Consider the following 27,601-nt stretch of genomic DNA (forward strand, 5'->3'; position numbering starts at 1 on the left):
AGTCATTAGATGGAATTTTGAGAAAATATTTGCTAACTGAATTATCTTAAATAAACATTTTTATATATGTATTTATACAATTTACATTTACATACATTATTTTTTTCTAAAATATAACATTTTAGATCCAAACTTTGTTCATATTTTGTCATATTATTGAAAATTAAATATTTAATCATGCTATACAAATTTTGGAAAGTACCACATTTTAAATAAATATTTAACTTTTAATTCGTTGAAATTTTCCCAAGGTAGCCATATATCACAAATTGAACGCGCACGTCCAATTTTACAGTTTCATCTCTCTCGTTGCCAAGATTTTCTTTTGCCGTTATACGGAACAAGAAATTGAAAAATGTATCGAATACGGAAGGCGTCAGATTCGCATACGCGCATCGTATGAACGGAATAGCAACTTTGTTTCAAATATTTTTTAATTTAAGAACAAGCACTTCAAGTTCAACCAATGCGCCATTTAGGTTGCTCTCGATAAGGATATTTTGAAAAATGCTTGATATATGGATAAAATTATGCAGATGAATACTATTCTAAATATATAAACAGTAACAAAGCTCAGATTAGGTTGCAGATACAATAAATTCATCTCATGGTATTTAATAACCTTCAGGCTATACATTAAAGTAATGCAACACGCATTAAAAGAAGCCTATCAAATAAGTTTCGCATTTCTTTACGAACAGAAGCCATATTTTGACCGCATTGTATTGAATGATGCACAAATGGGAATAGTATTTTAAATTCAAAAACTTACCCTCGTACGTCAGCCCCCTGACCAATTCGGCCGACTTGAACGTTGAATGTTCGAAAGTCAAATTAAGTTGACTCTCTCCCGGTTCGACTTCCTTTATCTTTCCTTCGAACTTGCCACCCTTGCAAAAGTCAACCACCGCACCATTTCCGCCAACCTTAGTCGTCGACTCTTGGGTGACCGTTTGCGACGAAGTGGTAGATTCAGCTTTGAAGGTGTCCTCTTCAAAACTAGACTGTAGGTACTCTTCGGACACGAACTCTTCGGCCCTCGGTGGTCCCGGAGACCTACCAGGAGCCGGATCACCGTTCGAAATGTCTCCATGGTTTAAACTATACGATTTACAGCACCTGGGCAAGAGGATGGCCAGGAAAACCACAGCCACTAGATGGCTCACCCTCCAGGACGTAGTCGTCCTATCGCCAACGCCCTTTTTTATGTCTGTGTTTTTGAGTCTTGTAAAAGGATAGTAATCTCCTGGTGGTGCACATTTGGAAAGCATCGTAAAACGGGACCGGAAAACGGTGTTTTTTCTTTCTCGTTCGCAAATCACATCTTCGTGTCGTTTTACATCTCTATGCTGCGTCTAGGCTTTGCCGCTCTGGAAAGAAAAATAAATAAAAAATGTAATAAATTTTATGTTTATACACAACAGATTTTACAACGGAACGCAAAACATAAAATGCAACAATTGCGCGTAAGATATGAAAAATAAAAAAGTTTTGCTACATTTTCCATATTTTACTTTGAAAAGAGTGTCTTCATCGATTCGAAAGTAATGTGGCAGCTAATTATCAAAGTATGAATAACACAAATCACACATTATGGTCAAATGCAATTCAAGTAATGCTGTATCCTTCATTATTTTACTTCTGCATTAAAGTGCTCTATCGTGAGATTGCTTTAAATATTTTTACAACCAAATGGTATTTTTTAGTTCGAACGTTGTTTCGCTCTCGTAAAACGAACTCGAATAAATTAATATATTTAAAGGGCACATTCGCTGAATTACTGTCGTTACTCTGTCGTTTCGTATATACATTTTTAACGACAATCGAACCTGATGCGGCGTATTCGTTTTGAATACAAAAATAGACTTGTTTCTTCCAGTTTCCTATTATTGTCGAGCATCGAAGGCAGAATTGTTCTACAAAGACGACAGGTAATATAAGTACGGTACAATGAGACTCATGCACAATGTGAACGTCTGCGAAATTCTAGTCTTTATACGTGGGATTGTAATTCGCCCCACTGATATTAAAATGCGACATAACGTGGCTGCAATGACCTATATCTTTTGTCTAGCTTATGTCAAAAATAGGTAGCATGCTTTTTAATAATATACCGAGCATATGAACTATTTCCGCGTCGATACACGAACATATAAAATAAGCGTACTTATTAAAATGATAAGTTGGACACGTCAAAAATATTAATATTGCTCATTTTAAATGACAAATTAGATATATTTATAAAAAATACGATATCGTTGCTTCACTTAAATTACCAGACATTGATGTATCACTTTCTCAGAGATAAATTGAAAGTATAACAAAAAACTTCATGCATAATTTTACATTAAAACTTTTCCGAATATTTTTCAATATCGATATGAATTATTTACGGCACGAAATAAGTTTATATTGATATTTATAATATCGTATTGGTTCTAATTTAATATATATATATATTACAATACATGTGAAAAATGTAAAAAAAACAGCATAGAAATCAACTATGTACATGTATAACTGGGAAACCAAAAAGCGCTTGTCTGATGTATATGGAAATGCATTCAATTTATATGTTTTATTTGTTCATATAGTATTGTAGTATAAAACCATAATACTTATACTAGAAATAATATATTATTTTAATATATTGCCCTTAATTAAGATAATAAAATAAATAGTATAAGTATAATAAAATCTATAAAAATAAAAAACTCAGGATTTAGAATGAATAATTCTTTAAAGACGGTTCTACAATTCAAGCCACTGAGCAAGACAATAAATATAATGTTTTCAGCTTTATAAATGCCCTTTGAAACAATACTATATAAAAATATAATAATAAGCGTATCAGGTTAAACCTTAAAGTGAATAAAAAAAATATTTTTTTATTAGCTGAAAACATTTATTGTAAAAATTTATTCCAATAGTACATGAGACAAATCGTACTTTTACCTCATATGATTTACTTTAACAATAAATAATTTACTACACCACTATGAAACATTTTAAATTGGCACTTAGCTGGGTTTAAAAGAAAATACAACTTCACAATAATACGCTATCGACTCGTCTTTCACATCAATCATATTCACAAAAGAAAGGGCGTGAAAGGATGCGTCAATAAATGTATATAGAAGAAAATGTTATATTTTATCTCATATTTACCTTAAAATACACGTGTATGTACATTGTCATAAATTAAATTATTTCAATAAAACGTGTCTATAAAGTTTGCAACAATTAAACCATTTAGACAAAAGACATTGTACATCACAAAGCTGATTATTTCATTGCCAGTAGAAAATATAATTTCTAACCTTTTCCAAGGTGATGTTCTTTAACACGTTTCATCAAACTTTTACCTTATACATCTACAATGTTTGTATTTGTTTTTGAATGCTAGTAGTAAAATTTCGGTAAATTTATATTGCTTTAATAATATTTTAAAGAGTACAATTCAAGTTTGATATGAGTTAGTTCTATTTTTTAACATTCAACAATACAAACTCCTAAAATAACAATGTAACCTTATAAGATTAAAGGAGTGGGTGCGAAGTGTTACGATAAAATAAAATGATACCTTAACAATAAAAATGTAACGCTTTGCTGTAAATAATCATGCAATAACTGTGCTGAAATAAAGAGGTAATTTTTTAAGGCTTATGAAATATATTCCCAGTGGTAAGATAGCCCTAAATGTGCAATTGTTATTGTTACGCTTAATAATAAGATATATGTACACACGTACAAAGGTACTCTATTAAATTTGTCACTTTAATACTTTTATTATATGAGCCGAGGATTTTGAAAGCGAGGCAAGTCCATTTTGTTAAAAAGAAAGAATGCTAATTATCATTAGAAATTATCTTACAATTTTTGTTTTTAATCAATTCACAATTTTGAAATAAAATAGAAAAGTAAAGATATATTTTATTTTCTCTTATTACAATTAAACTTTTGAAAACAGGAAATCAAAATTTTCATAAAATCATTACTTTTGAAAGTGAGTTAAATCCATTGGGCCCGATTAAAAACGTGTTTTTTGTTTAAATAGCGCGAATATAATAATTGGAAATGAAATTTTAATAAATATAAAAACATTTAAAATAAATCTATTATTGCATACTAACATTTTTAAATCAGTTCAAACACAAACAATAGCATAAGATGGACTTGCCCCACTTTTAAAATCAACGGCTCATATAATAAAATATTACAAATATATATTATGATATCGATTGTCATCTTTAACCTCTATGAAGATAATCATAATACCTATAAACATATGCTATATCTCACTGTTTAACTGGAATGTTGTATATCAACTGATATACAGAAGCGTTACCGCGTGTTATTATTATGTAATCAAATCACGCGACTTTACGAAATATGACAATCGGTAGGTAACCGAGAGAAACCGTCACAAGTCATACGAACATTTGTCAGTCTCGTTCGTGAGATCGCGTTACACGATTTCATAAGTTTCCGGGAGATATCCCATCCCTCTAGGGTCCAATAATGGTTTCGGAACGCCGTTACAGTAACAGTAAATTCGAAGCGTTTCGTTAACGGCGCAACTTACCGTGTATGGTAGACGTTGAAACTATGCAAATGTAGAGAGACTCTTGTGTATTAACATAACATCCAGTGAAATTGAAGCAATATTTATGATAAAAATAAAAATGGTTTGGAATTGTTACGTCGGAGTGCTATGCATAAAATAAGCGTATAAAACCACATACAAACAGAGAGGGTAAAAAATAAACAATTGAAACGCAACGGCAGATATTCTGTTGAAAACGAAGGTTTAAATTCATTTTTTGAATGAGGTTTTTTAACTACTGTGTATAGAACGTATTGTTCTTTAGACGTACAGGTTTCGCTGGTTTTCAATACACATTTTTTGTTCAGCTTTACACTGAACATTAACTGAAAAATATACATGTTTCATATGAGCAATTAAATATACATATTTTACAGTAAGTGTGATGTATACGTCAAATTGGGTTTTTTAAATAACCCGTCTGTTTCAATATAGGTACATCTATTTAATTTTTAGTTTTTTTACTCAATAATTTCTAGATTCATTTAATTAAAAGCTGTTGAAAATTCGTATTATTCTCAACCTCAATATGTTTTAAGCATGACAATTACATAAACTAATTACCATTAACAATTATATCACTATTATTTCACAATAAAAATATGTCCGATATATTAATAGATAGATATGAACGGAACTCAATTGCATAGTGTTACATATGTGTAACAAACGCCGAGCCATTGTGTTTTCAAATTATTCCGATAGATGTCTCTGTACGCGTAATAATGCGTTTAAAAAAATCGTTGGGTGCAGATGTGTCACATTTTTGGGAATTTCAACATTTGTTTTCATTGGTACTAATGTATATAAAATAATTTATATACTCCAAAAATGTAAGTCTGCCATTGTTTATTTATTTTTGAATTCTATTTTTTGTAATAGTTGCATAAAATAAACAAAACATGCAGTTTTAGACACTGGCCCATATTGATCATTTGCCCATATTGATTTCACAAACAATGTGTGAAAAATGTGGTGTGGTCTTATGTTTTAGTAATAAGAAAAATTGCTTTAAGAATTTGCACTTGTGAATATTTTTTGTATATTCTTAATGTTAATATAATCTGCATAATGTTGCATATTAACAAGCATTTTTTTTATAAATATAATCCACAAATAAGCCTAAACCTTTTTTTAAAACATATAATTATGATAATCTATATACTTAATTTAGAAATTTTTTAAAGAATTTTTGCGACCATATATGTATATGTACGACTTAGCTAGATTTTAATTAATTTTGGAAATGATATTCAGACCTAATCTGCGGTGGTCCATTAATCAGAATTATAATTAAATTGATCACTAATTTTAATCCTATAGACACTATAGAAATAAATATAGCTCAAAGAATTATTTCACTGCAATACACTAGATAAAAATTGTAAGAAATATTAAATAACCTAGTTAATATGAAAATTTATGCTAATTAATTTTTTTTTAACACATGTCATATTTTTGTCAAGAACAATTTTATAATAGAACAATAAATCAACAACAGCACCAGCTGAATTATATAAATTTAATGTTTTTATAGATAAATTTGACCTGGACTGGAAATTCGCTATATGGCAACACTGAGCAGCAAAGAAAACACGAACAATTATGTGGTAAATATTATGAGTAGATATGTTTAATAATTTTTAATACCTAATTAAAATATTTTGCATAAAATATGACTTCAGACAATATATCGCAACGGTGGCTAATTTTATATTTATTTATAGCATATAAAAGGTTAGCTCGTACCAATTATTATTTATACAAGAATTTATATGACTGTTAAAAAATATATAAAATACCATTTTTGACATGAGGCCCAGAATCATTTTTTTCCTAGGGGTTCGCACTCACCTTTGTATATGCTATATATTTAACGTAAAATAAAATTATCCTGCTCTTCCAATCAATAGTAACTTATCCCTTTATTTATGCAGTAAATACGTTGCAGAAAATATCGTGTAAATCGAGGCATAGAACAAAATTTGTAATAAAAAGATCGATTCAGTAAATTAAAATGTAAGCAATAAAAATCTTCTGCAACAAGTGTGCAGTATAAAAACCAACTTATGACGCACTGCATGAACAGCGGAAGAGGTGCCAGATGCATGTCAATCATAACAAATCACGAAAATTAAAATAAAAACAATATTTTTGCTATGATATGCAGCCAACCACACTCGTTCATGTGACCCCGTACCAATATTGGTAAAAATGAAATTAGTATTATTTTTAATGTTTTTTGTATGGTTTTTAGCTAAAAAAACATAAAATAAACCTAATTGTGAAAATCAATATGTTTTATTACTTTAATTCATTGCAAGAAATGTACCATATACAAAAAATTGAGGATTTAAAATATCGTACGTCTGAACCACAACTATTTAAAAAAATATTTTAGTAAAAGCAAGTTATGTGGTAGCAAATTTTATTTTTAAACAAAGCAAATTCGTTTACTAAAGATAATTTTATTAAAATCTTAAATAATTTGTCCTAAAAACATACAAATTCTATAGCTTTAGATAAAAGCACTAATGTTACAGATACGCCACTACTTTTTTTGAGAAATTGTGAACGAATTTTATATTACCAAAGAACTACTATCACTAGATTTGTATAAATCAAAAACGCAAAATCACGCTTAACCCTATGAGTATCGCCGTACATGTACGGTGGTCGATCTTTCACTGTTTTAAGTTACGCTAGATAAATATATGTACATATATAACTGAAGAAATAATAAATAAAATACATTAAAATTTAATATCATTTTTATAGAAAATAATACTAATAAATTAAAGATTACGAAATAGATTAACATATTATAGAAATATTTTAAATTAATTTTATAAAAAATATTGCAACCCTCTATGTTGACATAAAAAAAAAACACAAAATCCGAATAGCTTATAATAATTATCTAAAATAAATTAACGAAATTTATTAAAAGAAAACCGTTAAAATAAATTATTAAAAAAAACTAATACAAAAAAGGAGTAAAATAAATTAAACTAATAAAACGTCGAGAATCACTGATTTTTTATATTATTTACTATAAATGCAATATAAAATAATAATAAACAAATAAAAACCGAAATAATTATGTAAAAATATCTCAAACTAACTCAAATCCAAGTATATATTAACAAATTAAAATTGTGTATAAATTAACTCACTATTCAAAAGGTTAATTATCGAATGTTTGATACAGTTACTGATGGTTATATAAAGAAAAGATTAGCGAAAATAATTGATGACGATGCAAAAAGGAGCACTAATTTTATGTATCACTGGATTCTACATTAAAAATGGGAAATATAAGAAACATCGGCATTAATTGAAAATCAAAATAATTTAATTACGTTTAGTTTTAAACTTCTGAATACTCTGGAAACTAGCGACGGAGGCACTGTGAACTTTACTGCAGTAGAGTGGTTAAGTCATGAACTCAAAATGAAAACTTGCACTTGAATTAAAATGTTTGATTCACTATTATTAGAGGATATCACTGTTTATTATAATTAACTGAAAATACAATTAAAATAAATACAAACAATTGAAAGTTATAAAATAATGGCATTTGAAATTAAACGGAAATCGTGTCTATCCGAAAAAAAAAAAAATAACTTAGGCCCCAAAAACTGCATTTTAACGACCAGTGTAATCAATCAATGGTAGCAAAAACGTTGCAATTATCATTTCAGTTTAATTAAAAAAATGGTTTTATTTGTTTTAGCGATAAAATAATTTATTGTCATATATTTTAATAAAATTAAATACACATACATATATAAATAATTTGAGTAAGAAGTTTTAGAAAATATAAAAACGTAAATTAATCATATATCCAAACTGCTCTCTTAGACACGATATTTTTTTATAAAAAACCGATGACCTTTAAGGCGAGTTCAATAATAATGCTAGTATATTCTAATATATTAAATTCTTATTCAAAATATACTCCATTGTTGTAATGCCGTAGTAATAGACGTAGACAGTATTACAACAAATATGATATATAAATACTGCCTCGCATATGAATTTTATGTTCTTTCCCAAACAAAGCAATATTCTATTATGATACATATTTCAGCACCCATATGCAGAGTCGCTGTTGTAAATTTTAAGCACGTCAAAAAATGAAAAATTATAACTGCTCGCTGTAAGTGTCCCTGAAGCCCCATTAGAGTACTGGTCATCTTTCGGCACAGTGTACGAACAATTTATCGCAATGCTACCGTGGGGATTTAATTAAAGATAAAACCTTAAGCCCGCCAAAGGGGCAAATTCGAATTTAAATCTCGAAAAGTTTACGGAAAGGGAGAAAAACCTTTCTAATTTATGGCGTCTTTTCCATTTAGTTATCTGACTTGAATTCGCTCGAAAAATCTAATAGAATCCTATCTTGAAATTGTAATATAATACGAGGGATATTCGCAGTAAAGATACAAGGCTAGCTTAAATAAAAGCCATTTTTTTACTTTGTTCACAATACTGCCGCACTCGATGGTATTCGTGTGATGTGTCAAAGCATTCCAAACCTTAATTGGAACAACATTTTTTTGCAGTTTGCGTTTAAAACGGTCGCGTCAAATCCTATACGGAGAATTTGCTTCTAAAATCATTGCTAACTTGTTTCTATTTATAAGTAAGTAAAACCGTATCATGAATATGCAAGAATTAATGATGTTCGCTATATTTCGGCTGGATCACACTAACTTTCTTGAATTCGTCCGAAGATGGCTGGTGTGATCCAGCCGAAATATCTCGGTATAAAATCAAGAACATTGCAGTAATGCCACCGACATAAAAACATATCGATCCGAAATAATAATTACCATGCACGGATAATATTTGTTTCACACACCAATTGCGTTTTGGGGACAAACACGAGGCGGCCTTTTTGTCAGGTATACAGGAAATATGTATGTATATTATGATACTACATATAAAAACACATTTATGCAAAAATCTCACTGTGTTTATTTAATTTGTAATTTAGGCAAAGCAAACACAAAATAAACAACAAAATTGTTCCACGTTAGCATTGTAATAATAAAATCATAAAGAACAATAAAAACGAACGTTTTGCAAAGTTTCGCCCTTTAACGATGGGCTTATTTTTATTTATTCGCTTTGGCCCCTACGCAATTACCCTAATTTGAACGTGCGAAAATCTCATAAGTTTTTTTTTCGTACATAAGACATACGTGAATAAGCAAATCTTGACCATCCACATTTTATTTTTCTACAAGTCTACTTTTAAATATGCATTAAATAAAAATTTATAAAAAAATCAATTACTGATAAATATATAAATTGCTTGAGTCACTACATTTTTTTTTGCGAAACACTGCATCTTTGTGGGACGAATCTCATTAGGGTTTTTTCTTGATTACATATTTTTAATTGCGTTTCTTGTAAAATACTTTAAGTTGCTACGCGTTTCAGCTGTTGTTTTTTTTATGTATATACTATTAGCTTCATTCGCATTGTATAACATTGTATAACACTATTAACCTAGATTTAGGATACTGTAGTTCAAAATATGTTTTTTAATAAACTTGTGTTTATATGCAAATGATATATGGTTGTTTTGTTGACATATGCAAACAAAGATTGAGCTATCTTATTTTTATGTAAATCGTAAACTCCAAACGTATTCAATTCTACATTCTTAAAGAAATGGAAAGAGAACTGAACGTCTATTTTTGACACTATTTCATTTACAGATACCTGAAAAAAAAATTCTAGACATTTGTATTATTTGGCACCCTAGCACACGATTCCCATCACAGCTTAATTCGAACCCAGGTCTTTCAGGTATTAGTCACCAACTTAACGTGCTGGTTTTAAATAGCTTAATTGAACAAATCTTAAGATGGAGAATACCATAATAAAGATATGGTATTTAAATACCGTATTATATAAATTTTAAAATGCTATTGCAGAAAATACAATATGTACACATATGAGAAATAATTAAGATATTTTAATTAACTTGATCACTGCGAGCTGCGAGAGATTACTTCTCGCACAATCTTCAATATCACGTAAAACGATTTTCGTCTCATATTATAATAAAGCGGCGTAAACGATAATGAAATTCTACGAGTCAGCCATTTTAATAACAACCAGTTAAAAGATCTTAAATACTTGGAGCGTTTGTTTGTCTTACGATGCCAGGAAGGATTTTAATATTAAATATTCCTTTTATATAAATACAACGCAATACTCCGTTCATTCGGCAAAGCCAACGTCAAAGGGCTAACCCTTTTGTGACGGTGGCATAAACTCAGTAGAAACGGAGCGGTCGAATTACGGGTCACCGCATACTGTGCTTCGGAGTCCCTAATAAGATCCTATCGCCTTTTGGTAGGGTTAATCGATTGAAATGTATCCGATTAGTTAAATTTCGCTATTGAAGAAATTGAATGGGGTCGGAGACACCCCCGACACCGACACAGGGTTATCTACTCGTTCGGCTAATTAGAATATCAAATATTCGCGTTGTGCCGACACGCGCTAAAGTTTGCAACAGGATTATGGTTGACTTTGGCAATGGTTCTGGGTTCTATACTAGGCATTGTAAATGTTGCGAATGTCGTTTTTGGCACCTGAAACTCGCACAGCTAAGAGGTTTGTTCTCTCAAAGAATAATACGTGGGATTACTACTACTTACTTTATTAAGCACATTTGTTAGTAAACATTGTAATATGGCAAAACACATACAATATAACAATTGTTTACACATAAATCTTAGTTTCTGACTTTTACCCACAAAAATTCAATGCCTATTTTTATTTCATTCAATTGTATTATACTTATTAAAATATCGAATATTCGTTATTGACGAACGATTAAGCTTGACATTGATACATGAATATGACTTTAAACCAAAGTTTTATTTTTCATATTTAAACTACCTAAAAGTTAGAGCCTTAATATGTTCATATATAAAACGCATATATTTTTAAGAACAGCTTTAGAAAAATAAAAAAACCCATGTCAAGAATAAATTTAAAACAAGAGTGTTAAAAACGCTGTAAATTAGTATTTTTATATTTAATGTGCCATGCTTCTTAATTAGTTATGTGCTTAATTTATAAATACATATATTTTAACTCCCTTATTTATTTAAAAATATAATATTCTTTAAATTTATTTTTGCTGTTAATTTAATGCTTTTTCTTATTACATTTAAAATATGACGTAGCAGATACATTATTTCCAGGACTATCTACACAAAAGTTTTTCAGTAATGCTTTATTTGTTCGATCTACATAAAAACTTACAAATCCACATAAAAATCTTATAGATCTAATATATAAATAAATTTTGACAAAAAAACTGTTTTTTTTTATAAATCAACTTTAATGAATTCCCCTTTAAATAAAAATTTGCGGTAAAAACTAAAAAAAAAACACGTTTAAAAACTTGATTAAAATTTCCCAATAAATTGTTATAAAAAATAAAAATTATTTTGGCACAGTAGAATACATTTTCTCATCATTACCAAATAAACTTTGATTATGAGCTGCGCAAGATACAAATTATTGAATGTCAAAATATAAAAATGTTCACATTTTTAGTTACGGCACTAATTATATTTATAATTAATTTCTAAGAAAAAAAACTGTTACTTTTAATCTAATATAATTGTCAATAATAGTTTTTTTATTTTATTTAAAGTTACATACATTTGATTGAACATTGGCAATTATTATACTTGTTATGAACAAACCTTGAAAATATTTATTTATATGTTTACCAAATTCAACAGACAGTAATACCTTAAAGATAATTAAATATACGTATATATTTAGAGCTCATTGCTACTGTCAGTATGATTAATATTATTAATAATTAACCCAGTTCATAGTGTATGCACTAAACCGTATTACGTGTGCGACTTACTTAATCCCGCAAAAAGGATTTGGCGCGTTTGCGTTGTGAATAATAAACGTGTGTCGGTTTTTGAGTTTATATTTGTATATTTAACCACAGAGGTATACAGCGAGAAGGCTAGAGTTCTTTGGGCGACAAAATATCAGAATAGCAAAGTTACGAGAACGGTAAAAGCTTTTTAGCCAACGACTTTGGAGGACACTTTTATTGAAATTGTTTAATAAAATTTAATCACTTTAATAAATTATATTATTTGCTCAGACTCTGTAGAGAGATATATTAAATCATTCAATAAAATTTCTAATGCTTACTAAAATATTGGTTAATATAAGTACATAAATCATTTTTATAAAATATATTTTACTTTTTTGTTACAATTTCATAGCAAATATTTATTTATATTTAATGTGGTTTTATGATTTACATCAGGACCTAATTGAATTTTTATTTTATTTTTTTAAGGTAATAAGTATTTTAAAATATTACCGTTAGTAGGTCTGCAAATCTTTCCAAAATTCATTGAAAATAATATTTCCTATTTTTTTTTTGATTTCCTCGAAATGTTCTTTGCAACTAAGAAAATATGTAAAAACATCATTAGCCAACAGCTTTAATTTATTTTTAAATCCATTCAAATGACCAAAATAATTGTCAATATTCTGTTGCTTGCATTCCAATTTTAAATCCATCTCATTTAAGTGCTTGATAATATCAGTAAAAAATGCAAAATATGATGAAAAAAGAATGAGAACTTACACATTTTTTGGTCCTCTTTGAGTATTTATTTCCTTTATTGCAAAGTTTAAATTATGATTTGACTTTTTCACGCATAAAATACAAAATCAACAAAAATTCGCTTCGCGGGCCGCGTGTTAAGGATCCCTGATTTACATTTTCAAAGCTAATCCTTGAATACATGCTAAAATGTCAAAAGCGTAATTAACGATAGAACTTACATTTTATTTTATTTTTAATATATAACATAAGTTTATTTTATTTAACAGATTTAATCGTAAAATTAAAGAAAGGGAAAAAAGTCTATAAGTTATTGATCGCACTCTAAACTATGAACAATTTTTTTACAAAAATATAAATAACACAAGTTGTGAAATAGATTATAATTTAAAAATAATTGTAATAATATTAAAAACATTGCTTCTGATGCCGAGCTAAAAATATAAATCAAAATAAATTACTTTTATTCCGCTGGGAAAAGTTTTTTATATTTAATACAATTTATTTGGAGTTAATATATTACTCACATTTATACACAAATGTATTTATATTTATTTTTTTATTGTATTTATACTTAATACGCAATATATTTTTAACTTATATTGTCATTTATTTAGAGTTATTAAGAAATTACCAAGAAAAAATCTAGAAGAGGTATTAATTAAAAATAAGAAAAAAAATGTATAATATAATGAAAACCACTTCACATACGTTCGTATCATAAATATATGTATTTATATTAAATATATTACTATTTTCACTAAAATTTCACTATGTGAAAGCTCGTCTAGACGCATTCGACACTCATATCGCACAAAATTTACAGTTTAATATATATTTGTTTTATTAATAATAAAAAAATATATTATTAATATTATATATTTTATTATGTACTACAATTTAAAAGTGCATAAGATAATTCATTTCATTGAGAAAGCGATAAGTATATTTTTAACTGAGAAAATGTTAAAGATTAATACGAAGACAAATATTTCAGTAACCGCAAGATTTGGCATACCACAAAGTGGTTTACTGCTTATTTAGATAAATATGAAAAAAATTCACAAAATATCAGAATAATAAAAAAAGTAAAAAATCATAAAATAAAAGAACCATACCAGCCCCTTGTAAGTGGCATTAAATAATTAAATACCAGGAGCTAGATGGTGAAAACCATAAATGAGTAGGCTTATGTGGACGTCCTTGATCTCATGGTCATCAACAGAGGACGTGATCGTGACTTATGAGGAAATAGTAAATTAGTAAATATAATTTCACTAACGCAAGCTAAAATGTATCATACAATTGAATAACAAATTTACTGCTCAGTATCAGTAAAGCTGTATTTGTTTGCATATGAATGATCTGGTACGCGTATTTTCACATGTTTAAAAATTTACAGGCAAAATAATACAATATTATAATAAATTCAACCAAACCCAATCATAACCAAAACTAATTAGTCTAACGAAAGTTCTAAAACAGTAGTCTTAGAACTGTCATTATATCAAGTTGGGTTTAGTTTATTCGTTTTAAGTTAGGTTGGGTCTTGAACAGCAACGTTTAGCAACTATGAAATTGAGTTTCAACGAAAGTTTATAGCAGCATGTAAATTTACTTGCGCTTATTAGTTTATGGGAAATATATAAGTGAACTTTAGTTTAAATAGTATGCATTTGGAACATGGAACTATAATTAGGAAAGTTCCTACTTTAAATTTGACACTTTGCACTTGGTAGAACCTTAGCTTTCGAATACTTTGAACTATACATTTAATACTTTTCTGAGCTTGATTAATTCATTTAGGTTAGGTTTTGGTTCTAACAACAAATGGATGTTTTTTAACTGTCGACAGATTTGATTGTAGACTGCACTCTAAATTAGAAACGTAACGGTAGACCACACGCTAAAGTGACAACATGGAAAGTATTCGTTTTATAGTGAAAAGTAATTATTACAAATATTAATATATTTTTTTTTTGTAATTATAGTAAAATAATTTATTTTTATTTATAAATGTAATTAAAGCAGAATAATTAATTTTTCATACAATATCAAAGTGAATATGCACTAAGCTAAAGTAAAATGAATTAACACCCTTAGTTAAATTATATTTTCGCTAGTAAAAACATATATATACCGGTGAAAATGTATTCAGTTATGTTAGTGTAGTTCACTACACTAACATATACAATGTTTAATATGCCATAATTATTAACAAAAATAATAAAAATATTCAATATAGTAAATCAATAAATATTACTATAATTGAAGAACACGAACATATAAAGGAAAAGAAAATTTGCTTTTAATACGTATACTATTATAAAATAAAATGCTAATGAAGTGATTTTTAAGAGTTTAAACTTTAATACTACCGTCTTTTAAAGTTTGCACATGTATTTTATAGTAGTATACTGAAGATATCGAGCAAACTACATGCGAGTATAATGACCGACCATTACCAACCCGCATTATACACATGTTTCACAAACAATAGTACATGGTCGTACGACCGCAACTTTGAGAACTACCGAAATCGATCATCATAACTTATTAATGTCATGCACCCATACAGTGGTCGGATGTGTCATTTTCACGAAAATCTAAAGACTCGTTATAAGCAAATTGTGGCCGTTAAACAGGTTTATTTGAAGGGAGGGTCGTTAAAAATGCAAACACACACCATGTATGATGATTATTTTGTGTCCATTTTTACAATGTCCTGACACGCAAATCGTGACGCGTGAATGATGACCATGGACTTTAGTAGTCAGACTCGCCCAGGAACAAACTTAGGGGTGGCCTGACTACAAATGATCGATTCAATGTGTGAATATTTTATTACGATGACCTACCTTCATCTGCAAACATTTTTATGGACTTAAGTAATTAATAAGGGAGCCTTAATATATTTTATTAATAATTAATGCAGCACCATAAATATTGGGAAATAATAAAATCGTTTATAATACACTCTCATGAAATTTTGTTTTATTTGTATGCAACATGATGATTTTATAAATATATTTTTAGGAGTTAGCGATGATACTCTCTGCAACGAAATTTAATTTTATTTTTTTCAACAAATTTACCGATAACCATTATTTTTTATAAATACTAAGAACAGTAGAATTTACCCATTTAAGACTATTTTTTTAACTATCTTTCAACTTAACGCTATCGTAAAACACTAAAAAACTACAAACTATAACTTTCATAAAATAATATTATCATTATATAGTATTGTTATATTTAACCATTAAGAACAATCATTATTTTTGTATTAATTGTAAAAATAAGAAACTACGAACTTTATTAGATAGTCGGTACATAAAATTCCATATATTAAGTTTAATAAAAATTTTTTTTATGTATTTGTTTATAATAAAATGTTGAGTTCGATCGTAAAATACGACGCTAAAACGTACTCATATAAAAAATCATATTAATTTTGCAAACACCCAATTTATGTTCTACGCATAAAATTTTCAGTGGAAATGTTTCATACCAGAAGGGGTCAGTGCCCAAAAAACAAATTTGCAGTCGCTCACATTTTGGAATAAGATACGTTTTTTTATATGCAAATATATTAAAAAATCATTATAATTACGTGATTTAGATAGCGTTTTTCCTTGGAGTCTCAATCTCGATATATTTCGCCAAAATATGTTTACCATCATCAGGAGATTTTTATTTCTATATACACGTTTTTTACATCGCACAGATAGAGTTTATAATTCGCACTTTCGCTATTTATTTGGTTTTTATGCCAAAAACACTTTAGTTGGATTGAAAAATATTGTCCTATCTGCCCCACGTACGTAAAAACGTGTATATAAAAATAAAAATTTCTTAATGATGTCAAAAATATTTTGGCGAAATATATCGAAACTGAGACTCCAAGAAAAACGCGATCTAAATTACGTAATTATAATAAAAAATATATATATATATATACATATGTAAATATACTATATTTATCTTATCTTTAAACAACATAAACATATTCAAGTATCGGCAAACCGACTGTGACGTCACGGCGCCGCTCGCCGCTGTATTATTCAATGCTTTTTTTTTCGGTAAAATTGGAAAAAGTGATTGATTGCATCAATCTACTTGACGTCATCGATTCGAGAGTATCAGTAGTAGCCTGCCAGCGGTGGCCAACTGGGTCACAGTCGTGTGGCCTTTGGAACCATCGTAGGGCGTGGTTCTTTCCGGCGGCGGTCGAGCGAAAGCTCTTGCATGTCAAAGCTCGGTCAGCAAATGACCGCCGATGTTGACTCGACTGTAATGGCAAGCTCAAAACAAAGTGTAGATACATGCAAGCGCATAAATTTACAAGTAATAGGGGTAAGGAAAGCCGGTGAAAAGTAGCGAAACTATGTTTATTCATGATATGAAAAATCCGTATACATCATACATAAGAGAAAATATATACATATACACAATAGACAAACATTTTTTAATTAACGTTTAGATTTTATGTATAATATATTAAAACGATTCAAATGTATATTGTACAGTGAATGTGTATTACCATTAAAGGTATATTTCTACCAGCGTTTCAGTAAAATCATATTCGACTTCGTTTTAAGTACTAAATATGTATACACTAACGAAAATATAATTTAATTTTTAGAATTAACCAAAACCAACTTAACCTAATGAATGTTCTACAACAAACTATAGATTTTAAACCTGCATTAGTTTAGTTCATATTGGTTAGACTAAAATTGTTTTAAATATTGTAATATTTTGTGCAACGATGTAATGTCACAGTCATGTGAAAATATGCATATCAGATTATCTGTTTGTGAACAAATATTGTTTCACCAATACTAAGCAGTGAAATTGTAAACCAATTGCTTGATATATTTTAGCTAAGCTAGTGAAATTATATTTATAATAATAAATTACAACTTCACTGTAAACAAATTTTATAGCCTAATTTTACCGAAGGTTTTTAATTAATGATAAAACTCTATTTTTTCAAGCAAGTTCAGAGCTGCGTAATTTACTTATAAATAGCCATTTATTTTGCAGAATATTTTTTTTTGCATTTTGTATGTGCTATTAATTAAAATATTTATATTATCCTAATATATAGCTTGTTGTTGTTATATTATTAAAAATGCCACCTTAGAAAATTTTATATTTATAAATTTTCATAGATTATATTAAAATAAAAATTTTATATTCCAATAAAACCCTATCTTTATTGCTTCAAAATTTTCCGAAACATACAAAGTTCTATATATATTTGTCTGTTTTGCTTAAAGCTTTTGTAGTGTAATATATTTTTTTTATAATCATGTTTATATCATATTTGTTATAAATAAAATAATACTAATATAAAATCGTGTCGACTATTCTAAGAGCATATTGACGTGTATTTCTTTGCCCTAAAAAATTAATAAGAACTCTGATTTTAACACATAAAATCAAAATTTATACACTAAAATTAACTACTTTGCAATAACATATTTAATTGCTAAATTAAAGTAATTTCAAAACTAAAAATAGATATAGAAATAAATTAAATTATAACTACGTTAGGTTTAAACTTGCGAATAACCCATTGACATTCAGCGGACCGCATTTTACAATCTTTAATGCACACATAACGCGATACGAAAGTACTTTGATACACATGCTGTACCGCTAAGTACCACAAAGGCATTGAAGAGCAAATAAGGACCATCTTTTCATGTGTTCTCGTCGACACATAGTGACCCAATTACGTTACCAAAACGCTATTTAGCTCTGGGCACGATTCGACTCCAGGGGTCAATTTTTGGCGTTAACTTTAAAATTATATTAGTTCTGGGATCGATTCGGAACGGACGCGCTAATTGAATGGCGCTGAAAAAGGAATAAACTGACAATTGATAAAACAAAGCACGTGCCGCTAATGGGAAAAATCCCTAAAGTTTGCGGGCAGACGTTGAAGAATCGGTTTTGGGCTCTCGTAGATTATCTGGAATGAAAAGAGCCATTTGACCCTTGTCAAGTGGTCATGTGTGGGTATTAAGAATTTTCTAATAATATACATAATTAATTAAATTAACGAAATCAATTTCTGCATATATGTATCCTATAATTTTAACTGTATATTTATTATATAATATATTTAATTATATTTATTAAATAAAAAAAATCAAATTTGTACACATCACCAATCAAGAGACGAACTGTAACCAAAAAACTGGTAAGGTTTTCGTTAAAATTGATGCAAATACTTTGCAATTTCCAAAAAAACACAGCACAGTCGTGGCATTGCTTCTGAATATTTTTTTTTTTTGGGTACTTCAAAGATGTTTGCGTTTCAACTCATATTTAATGCTGCAAAAATATATCAGAAATGCCTAGCATTTGAAGATGAGATAACTGAGTTTTTGTCTTTAAAGACAGATTTTTATTTAAAACAGTATTTACAAACTTGTATCTCGTTAAGAATAAGACTTTTAATGAATCTTATTAAATTAATCTTTTTCTAAAAAAGTACCTTAGTTTTGAGTTTTAAGTTGAAATTTTGATCAATTTTTACAAAACGTCCTAATCCCATATCAGTTTATTGCTTGTAAAAAAGACGATTTTAATGGTGCATTTGTGTTCTCGAGGGTCTCATTTAACCATTATTGTTTTACAGTCATTGAATCTATAATTAATGTAGCCAATTAATTTTATACATGCCATCACAGTAATTTTCTGTTGTTAATCACAAAAAGCTTGAATCAGAACGTTGCTTATTGTATAAAAAAATAATATTTCACCTCGGACAATACTTTATTAAAAATGTACATAATTTCTCTCGTCGTAATTTTCCACATAATAAAGTGACGCCTCGCGGAGAAGCAAAAAATAAACGGTCACGCAATTTCACAAGAATAATATCAGTGCCCTTTGCTTTTTACGGGCAGTGTTTGCGGAAATTTTAAGCGACAAATTTTCAAAAGCATTAAGTGGAAAATTTCTATACGCAATTAACATCCGCCACGACAATGGCGTTTCGGTAGTGCCCAAATTGAAAACGCCACTTGTCCGGACAATTTCGCTCCAAACGAACCGACCACCTCAATATAAATTACCTCAGCTACGCACGGCACTGTGGATGTTGTATCTCATAAAACATTTCTGAGACTATCTCTTGATTACGGCGTCAGAAACACCCGGTTCGCTAACCCTAACCGAGTTAGGTAGACGTTGCTACCGCCGCGCCGAGCGAGGTTAATATTTGACGATTCGTTTTCATTCCCCCTCGAGAGTCACGTCACAGGGTGATCAGGAGGGAATTGATGTGTCTGATCGAAAACATATTTTTTCTGAAGCGTGTGGCGTTAAATTGTCTGTTGGCGTTACGCTAACGCGTTAATAATTCACCAGTAACGCAGAAGAGAATAATTGAAGTTGAAGTGTTTTTTTATTGAACCTTATTATATATGTGTGTATCTAGCTTCGTCTAGAGCTAATTTAGAAAAAATATATATATATATTTGGATTTTTAGATTTTCGCGAGTATAATTATTTTTTAAATCTCGGGATTCATCGCGATTTATGCTTACTTGTATTCTATATTTCGGCCGTGATTTTCCGGCCATGATCACGAATTGTTTGAGTTGCAAACACGGCCGAAATATAGAATACAAGTCACCAAAAATCGCGATGAATCCAGAGATTTCAAAAAAATAAAATATATATATATATATATATATATATATATATATATATATATATATATATATATATATATATATATATATATATATATATATAATTGGAATCTAGGAATTTACCGTGATTTAAACTTATTTTTCTATATTTCGGCTGTGATATTCCAGCCATGGTCACGAATTTTTCGTAACTGACGTATAATGAATGACACACACGGCTGGAGCATTACAGCTGAAATATATAAAAGTAGATTTTTCACGATTATATATTATTATAAATCCCGAGATCCCAATAATATATCTCTAAATTTTAGTAAAAAAACATATACAGATCAAACACCGATGATAATTTGATAAACCTGAAGGAAAAGCTATTTTAAAAAAGTAAGAGTGATGTATATTTTTTTCCTACATATTTTATTCCTTCTAATTAGTCTAGTTCTTTATTATTAGTAATATATGCTTTTTATAAGAAATATGCCTTATAATTCAAGATGTATAATCTTGAATTGTAATCAATCTTTATATAATACAACCCCATGGTTTTTATTTCATTTGTATGTACGTAGCTCATATAATTTATGCAATCTAATGATAAACTTCGCAATGTAAGTCCACAGAGTTCTTTGACCCTTTGTGTATTTTTTTACTTTGAAAAAAATATATGTAAATTATAAACTTATTTATGAAGCATATATAAACAAAAGTTAGCAATATTTACAAAACAGCTTAATAGTAAATAAATTACGACTAGTACTTGTAATATCAGTATACTAAATAAAAAAAAATTCAGAATTCATATAATTTTTTTATTCCATTTAAATTTTTACTTATTTTATTATTTTATCAATAATGAAACGTTTATTAATTCTATCCGAATTGTTTTTATGTATATATCATATTTAATTTTTGTATTAAATTACAAACTTTGGTTTAATATAATATTAAAGATTCAATATTGTACGCTAAGCTTATATCAAATACAACAATTTACAATTTATTATCAATTAAAAATTTTATAAGAACTCAATCTGTAAATTTAAATACATTAAATGAAAAAATAAATGTTACTTTTTCTATGCTACCAAACTTTCTGGAGTTCAATATTTTGTTAACGTAATAAGATTTTTACTTTCAAAGGGGGATAAAAATTATATTGCAAAAAGTTTTTTTAATATCTCGCCTTAAGCGAGAAAATGTCTGTTCACAGCACTGGAATCATAATTAATTTGCCTAGCTGTAGAAAAATGTTTTTCTGTATTTAATTAATTTAACTATATTTTTATTCAACATTCCTAATACATATTTTCGAGGGAAAAATTGTATAGAGATAAACTATAACGTTGAATAAAATAAGATGTATTTGTATAACTGTTACCAAATAGTAATTTTGATAGCATAATTTGAAACAATCAGTACAAAAAATAAATCATGATAATAATAAAAATCATAATTAGTCTGATTTTAAAAATCGAAAACATTTTAACACTACCATATTTTTGTACTAAATACAATACTACTAAAAACATTTTGAAACTATCACATATTTTACAATGCTGCTTTGAGACAACTCTGGGGAATTGCATAATGCGGATGTTTGCGAACCAATTGCATCGTTTCTTGAACACACCTCTGGTATGTGTTCATGCCTAAAAAGAAACGATCCTCGCGGGCGATCGGTAACCAAAGAGCTCAACAACAATAGTAATGTGCGCAGATTATAATATATTGTCTAGCGCGCGTCTTTTCCAAACAAAGAGTATTTTTCGGCGCTAATTATATTATATATATTTCTAATTATAAACGTAATTATTTTGTCACGAAATCTTTCATTCATATGAATATACTTGTGACTCTACTTTCGAGACGGTTAGATCTCTCTTATTACAAATTGTAAAAATGGCTGCAACGTTACTTATATTTAGAATTAAATTAATATTTTTAAAATTGATTTTATATATGAATAAATATATAGCGATGTAGTGTACCATATTAATTGTATTGTGATCATAATCTGAAATTAACATCTAAATTGATTTGTCAGAAATAATTTGTTAGATAATTTATTAGTTTAACAACACATACACATGTATGTATATATGTGTCTAACACCCAAAATGGTCAGTCCAGCTAATGGGTGGCTAACACCACGATTTGTTCTGATTTCATTGATCTTTTCCAGGAACCCTGTTAGCTTTCACCATTGATTTGTTTCATTTGGAAACCCTCTCACATATTAACGAGAGTGTATAAGTCAAACACTTATTTAATTACGTGAGAGTGTTCTATTAACATAATATTTTAACGTTCGTGTTGTATTAGTGGGCTATTTTCTAATTGGCTCGCCTCGACCATGCAAACACCTCAACAGATTCAAGCTTTTGTGAATGTGAAAGATCAAAGTTCAACCACCTTTTATACCCGTATAGTATGTTATACATTATTGATGAATTTAATACGAGATGGAACATAGCTAAGTATATTTGCACTTATTTATATTTTCTATACACTAAGTTAAATATTCCAACAGTATTGACGTAATATCTACGATGTTTAATTGTAGGTAAGCCACAGCAATATCATTAAATTTCATCATAACTTTCAATAAACTACCAATGAAAAAAAAACTCTTTAGTTGCATATATAATACATAAATTAGACATGTATTACAGAATCGATATTGCGGTTATGAAATAAATTGTTAAAAATAAATAAATCACAATTTTAGAAACAGGCCTAATCCTTTTGGGAATTAATTTTGTCTCGATTTGATCGAAATTTCACATTGCAATTCTAACTTAATTAGTTTTGCTCACTTCACTGATATAGGTAGGAAAGCATATATCCTTGTGCCAATATATGGTTTTACCAATCATACATTTAATTTATTATATACTACAGAAACACCTTAGAATATAGTACGTAGATTCTAAAACGTTTTTCTGTGCAAAATAACGTTAATTTATATTACTAAATTAAACATAAACCTCATAAATCACTTAATAAAATTATAAATACACATAAGATACAAGCTTTAATTAATAAAAAAATTGCTTTTATGACAAAAAATTGTATAAATACTGAAAAATAATTGTCATGATTAACCTATTAAATAATTTATGAATATTCTTATTATAATGTAACATAGCATTACTATAAACTTCTTGATAGTGAGTAAAATGTCCACTTCACAGTCATGATGTTTTTCACTGTGCATACAAGAAAAATAACAGATTATGTTTTGAGAATACCTCGCAATTCGCAGAATATTCTCAATGAATTCACTCCCAAGTGTATGAATTTTTATTGAAAGTTTTTTTATTGTTGCAGCGCATTTGCTGTCGGATACGATCAAAATTCAGACTGAATGGGTTGAAACTCGAATATTATTATGTTGACTTCTTGGTGCCATTTTTTCTGGAGTGCCGTGAATGTCTGACCCCACCGTATTCTGTCCGGGGTTTGTTGCTCTCAAACATTCAAAGAAGAAAGTAGACGAGCAAACAGAGGGGATTATGACTATTCGAATAATATTTTTCAATATTTGCACCCCCTGAAAACTTGTGCCGGCAAGTATACTCGTGGATGGTTTGTTTACCAGGGAGACGGTGGAGGTTTGTTAAAAAAAATGTGCAATAATATTCTGTAAAGTGATTCGTAACATGGGTTTAAGGCTATGTATGATTAATCAATATAATATATTTAAAATTTTAATAATGCAATATATTTAAAATTTATTAATTAACAATAAAAGTTGATTATTGATGTTTTTGATATATGATTGGACGTGGAATATCATATATGTATATGTATATTAGGGATGAACAACTTATTCGTTGTTTGCGGTTGACTATTTTTTTCTGCGATAAACTTATTTTAATTTTAGGATTTTTTTGTGTAATATACGAATTATAAAGTAATTAATATGATTTTGGGCATATGGGCGCCACGGCTGGCTCGAATAAAGCGCAATCTGGAAGACCAATTTTCGATTACTTTTTCGAATAACGCGGCGAATGTTGGTTTCCAAGTCGTCTTATTGGGGTAGACTAGAGATTTCACATATCCCCAAAGAAAATAATCTAAAGGTGTTAAATCGCACGATATTGGAGGGCAATTCACAGGTACACGACGCGAAATTATGCGCTCATCAAATTTTTCCTTAAATAAATTGATTGTGGCGCGCGCTGTGTGGCATGTTGCGCCATCTTGTTAAAACCAAAGTTCGTCCACATTAATGCTATTTACAATTAGGGAACGAAAAACTCAGTAATCATGGATCTATAACGCTATGCATTGACTTAACGTTCTGGCCAGCATAATTTTTTTTAAATATGGATTAATGATTCCACAAGCCAATAAATCACACCAAACAGTGACTTTTTGTAAGATGTAAGCGCGTCTTAATAATGGATTGTAGATTTACTTTACTCCAAATGCGGCAATTTTGATTTTTAGCGTAGCCATTCAACCAAAAATTAACCTCATCGCTAAACAAAATTTTGGTGAAAATGGGGACCAAGAACAATCTCGTTTTTGATCCATTCCCACAATAGTCAAACGGCTTTAATTCTAGCACGAGCTAGATCTTGTAAGCTCGTAAACCAAGATATTTTTGCAAAATCTTCTATTAAGTGGATGGACACAGCTCCAATTGCTGTGCACGATTGCGAATCGACTCATTTGGGTCGTACCCAATACTACGCTCCGCCGCAGAAACTTTAGTGCGCGCTGTACGACGTCTCTGCGGATGCGTATTATCAATTAGAGTATGCGTGGTGCGAAAACGATCCATGATTATTCGAATTACTTGCTCGGGTGGACTTTAATGTCGACCGTAAAAGTTTCGCGAACTAAACCACGATTTCCAAAATAAATTTGCACAATTTGTAAACGTTGTTCTGGTGTAAGTCTATTCATAGTGAAATGGCAAACCAAATTAAACACAAATTAGCTGTCAGTTGTCAAATTGACTGTCACTGGAAAAAGTGTTGTCAATTCTAAAAACAAACCTCTAAAAAAAAACATCCTTTATATACACATTTACTGTAACATGTATGATACGCTCACATACAAATTAAAGTGCGCGTTAGTTATTCTCAAACGTCATTCCTAACTACGACATAATTAGACACGGAGGAATAACAATAAGTACACGAGAAATTTCGTTCTTGTCTGGCATTGTTCGTCCCATTAATGCGCGCATAATTCAATTGCGACTTTTCGTTTACGGTTGAAATTTGTCAAAGTTGGTGCTTCTGGTCTGGTTTAATTACTGACGCCTCCGCGAGCTCCCCGTCCGCCAGCCACGTATTTAACAACGTGAAACTTGGTACTAACTGCGAACGTCTTGCAGATTGGTTGCGGCCGCTTTGCAAATCCGGCAAACGAGCAGTTCCCGAGTAGAGAGAGAGAGAAACTTGCAAAAAGCTGTGAAACATGACGCTCAAAACGAGAGAGAGTTTTTAATTTACGTAGAGTGTGGAGGATGTGCAAAAAGTTTTATTTGCTAAATTGCACGAATGTAGAGTATGAAGTGAACATATGCCAGATGTGATTTTTCACAAAATAATATATATAGGATGATTCATTTATTTTTTTACTTATTATAAATAAAAAATTTCAAATAGCTTAAGCATGCGAAGGATAATTAAGAGGTAAATACTAAAAATAGAAACAAAATTATACTACTTAGTTGGCGACACTAGCAAAGATCAGTGTATCGTGGCAAAGTTTACAAAGCTTCAAACGCAGCAGCGTTGTACTTGTAGTGTGGTTTTGAAGTGTTATGCCTATACTACACTCTCTGGAAGTTGTCCGAACCGAAATTACAACTGAAGTCGACCGAGACCTACGACTTTGAGTAAGCGACCACACTGTCGCAAATTTCATATGCTGTCCGGACGGCGGCCGTGAATGATGTCCAGACGGCGGCTTCTGTCACATACAGCTGGCATGTGCCAAATAATCGCAATTTTTAAATTGTCATATTATTAAAATTACGCTACTGATAATTATAAGAGTTTGTGTAGGCACTCACCAATACAATATCAGTGAAAACTTTTCGGTCGTAAATATTCAATTTACGCAAAATCTTTGTCGGCTTTTGCAAAATGCCATAAGGCATAAAAATTATACTTCAGAATACTAACACTACATCTGTGACTATCCTAGAATTTGTCGCCATCGATTCTAAATAAGAATTCGTTATGGTGTGACATTTATATAAACCAATCTAGAAAAATACATCAGGATATTCGAAACGATTTTTTTTAACAAAATCAAGTACCACTAATTATTTAATTTTATATGAAAAAAATAGAATAACGATATATATTAGAAGAGTATACTATCAAAAATATAATTAATCCTTTTTGGTGCCCTAAAATATTCAAAGATGTCAGTAAGAGTCTGTTGAATTCCCCGATAGGCATGTGGTATTATAACTTGACCACGTGACTACGATGCAGCGCTCGACATGCGTGTTGACCATAAGACGCCTACGCGCATACTGAAATTGAACCAAGTTACTCGTTCTATCTCAGTTTGCTAAAAACCATATTATCTCTCACACTCTCGTCACTTAACACGCGAGAGAGCGAAAGGGGAAGTATCTCACCACTCGCGCTCGAAAGAGCCGCTCCAACTTCGGTCCCTTTGACTCGGAAAATAATG

General features: G+C 29.5%; 1 protein-coding gene across 1 annotated transcript in view; it reads right to left on the reverse strand.

Moving 5' to 3' along the window:
- Positions 1-27,601, reverse strand: part of LOC148229657 (uncharacterized) — a 197,835-nt gene that overhangs the window by 151,055 nt on the left and 19,179 nt on the right. Inside the window, exon 2 of the mRNA XM_088197419.1 lies at positions 773-1,370. Within this exon, the coding sequence (XP_088053545.1) occupies positions 773-1,271 (499 nt within the window). The 5' untranslated portion in view covers positions 1,272-1,370. The remainder of the gene's footprint in view (positions 1-772; positions 1,371-27,601) is intronic.

The sequence above is a fragment of the Plectrocnemia conspersa genome, unplaced genomic scaffold (genome assembly GCF_051122295.1).
Source record: "Plectrocnemia conspersa isolate PC_06_02 unplaced genomic scaffold, ASM5112229v1 ptg000011l, whole genome shotgun sequence".
Taxonomy (NCBI): domain Eukaryota; kingdom Metazoa; phylum Arthropoda; class Insecta; order Trichoptera; family Polycentropodidae; genus Plectrocnemia; species Plectrocnemia conspersa.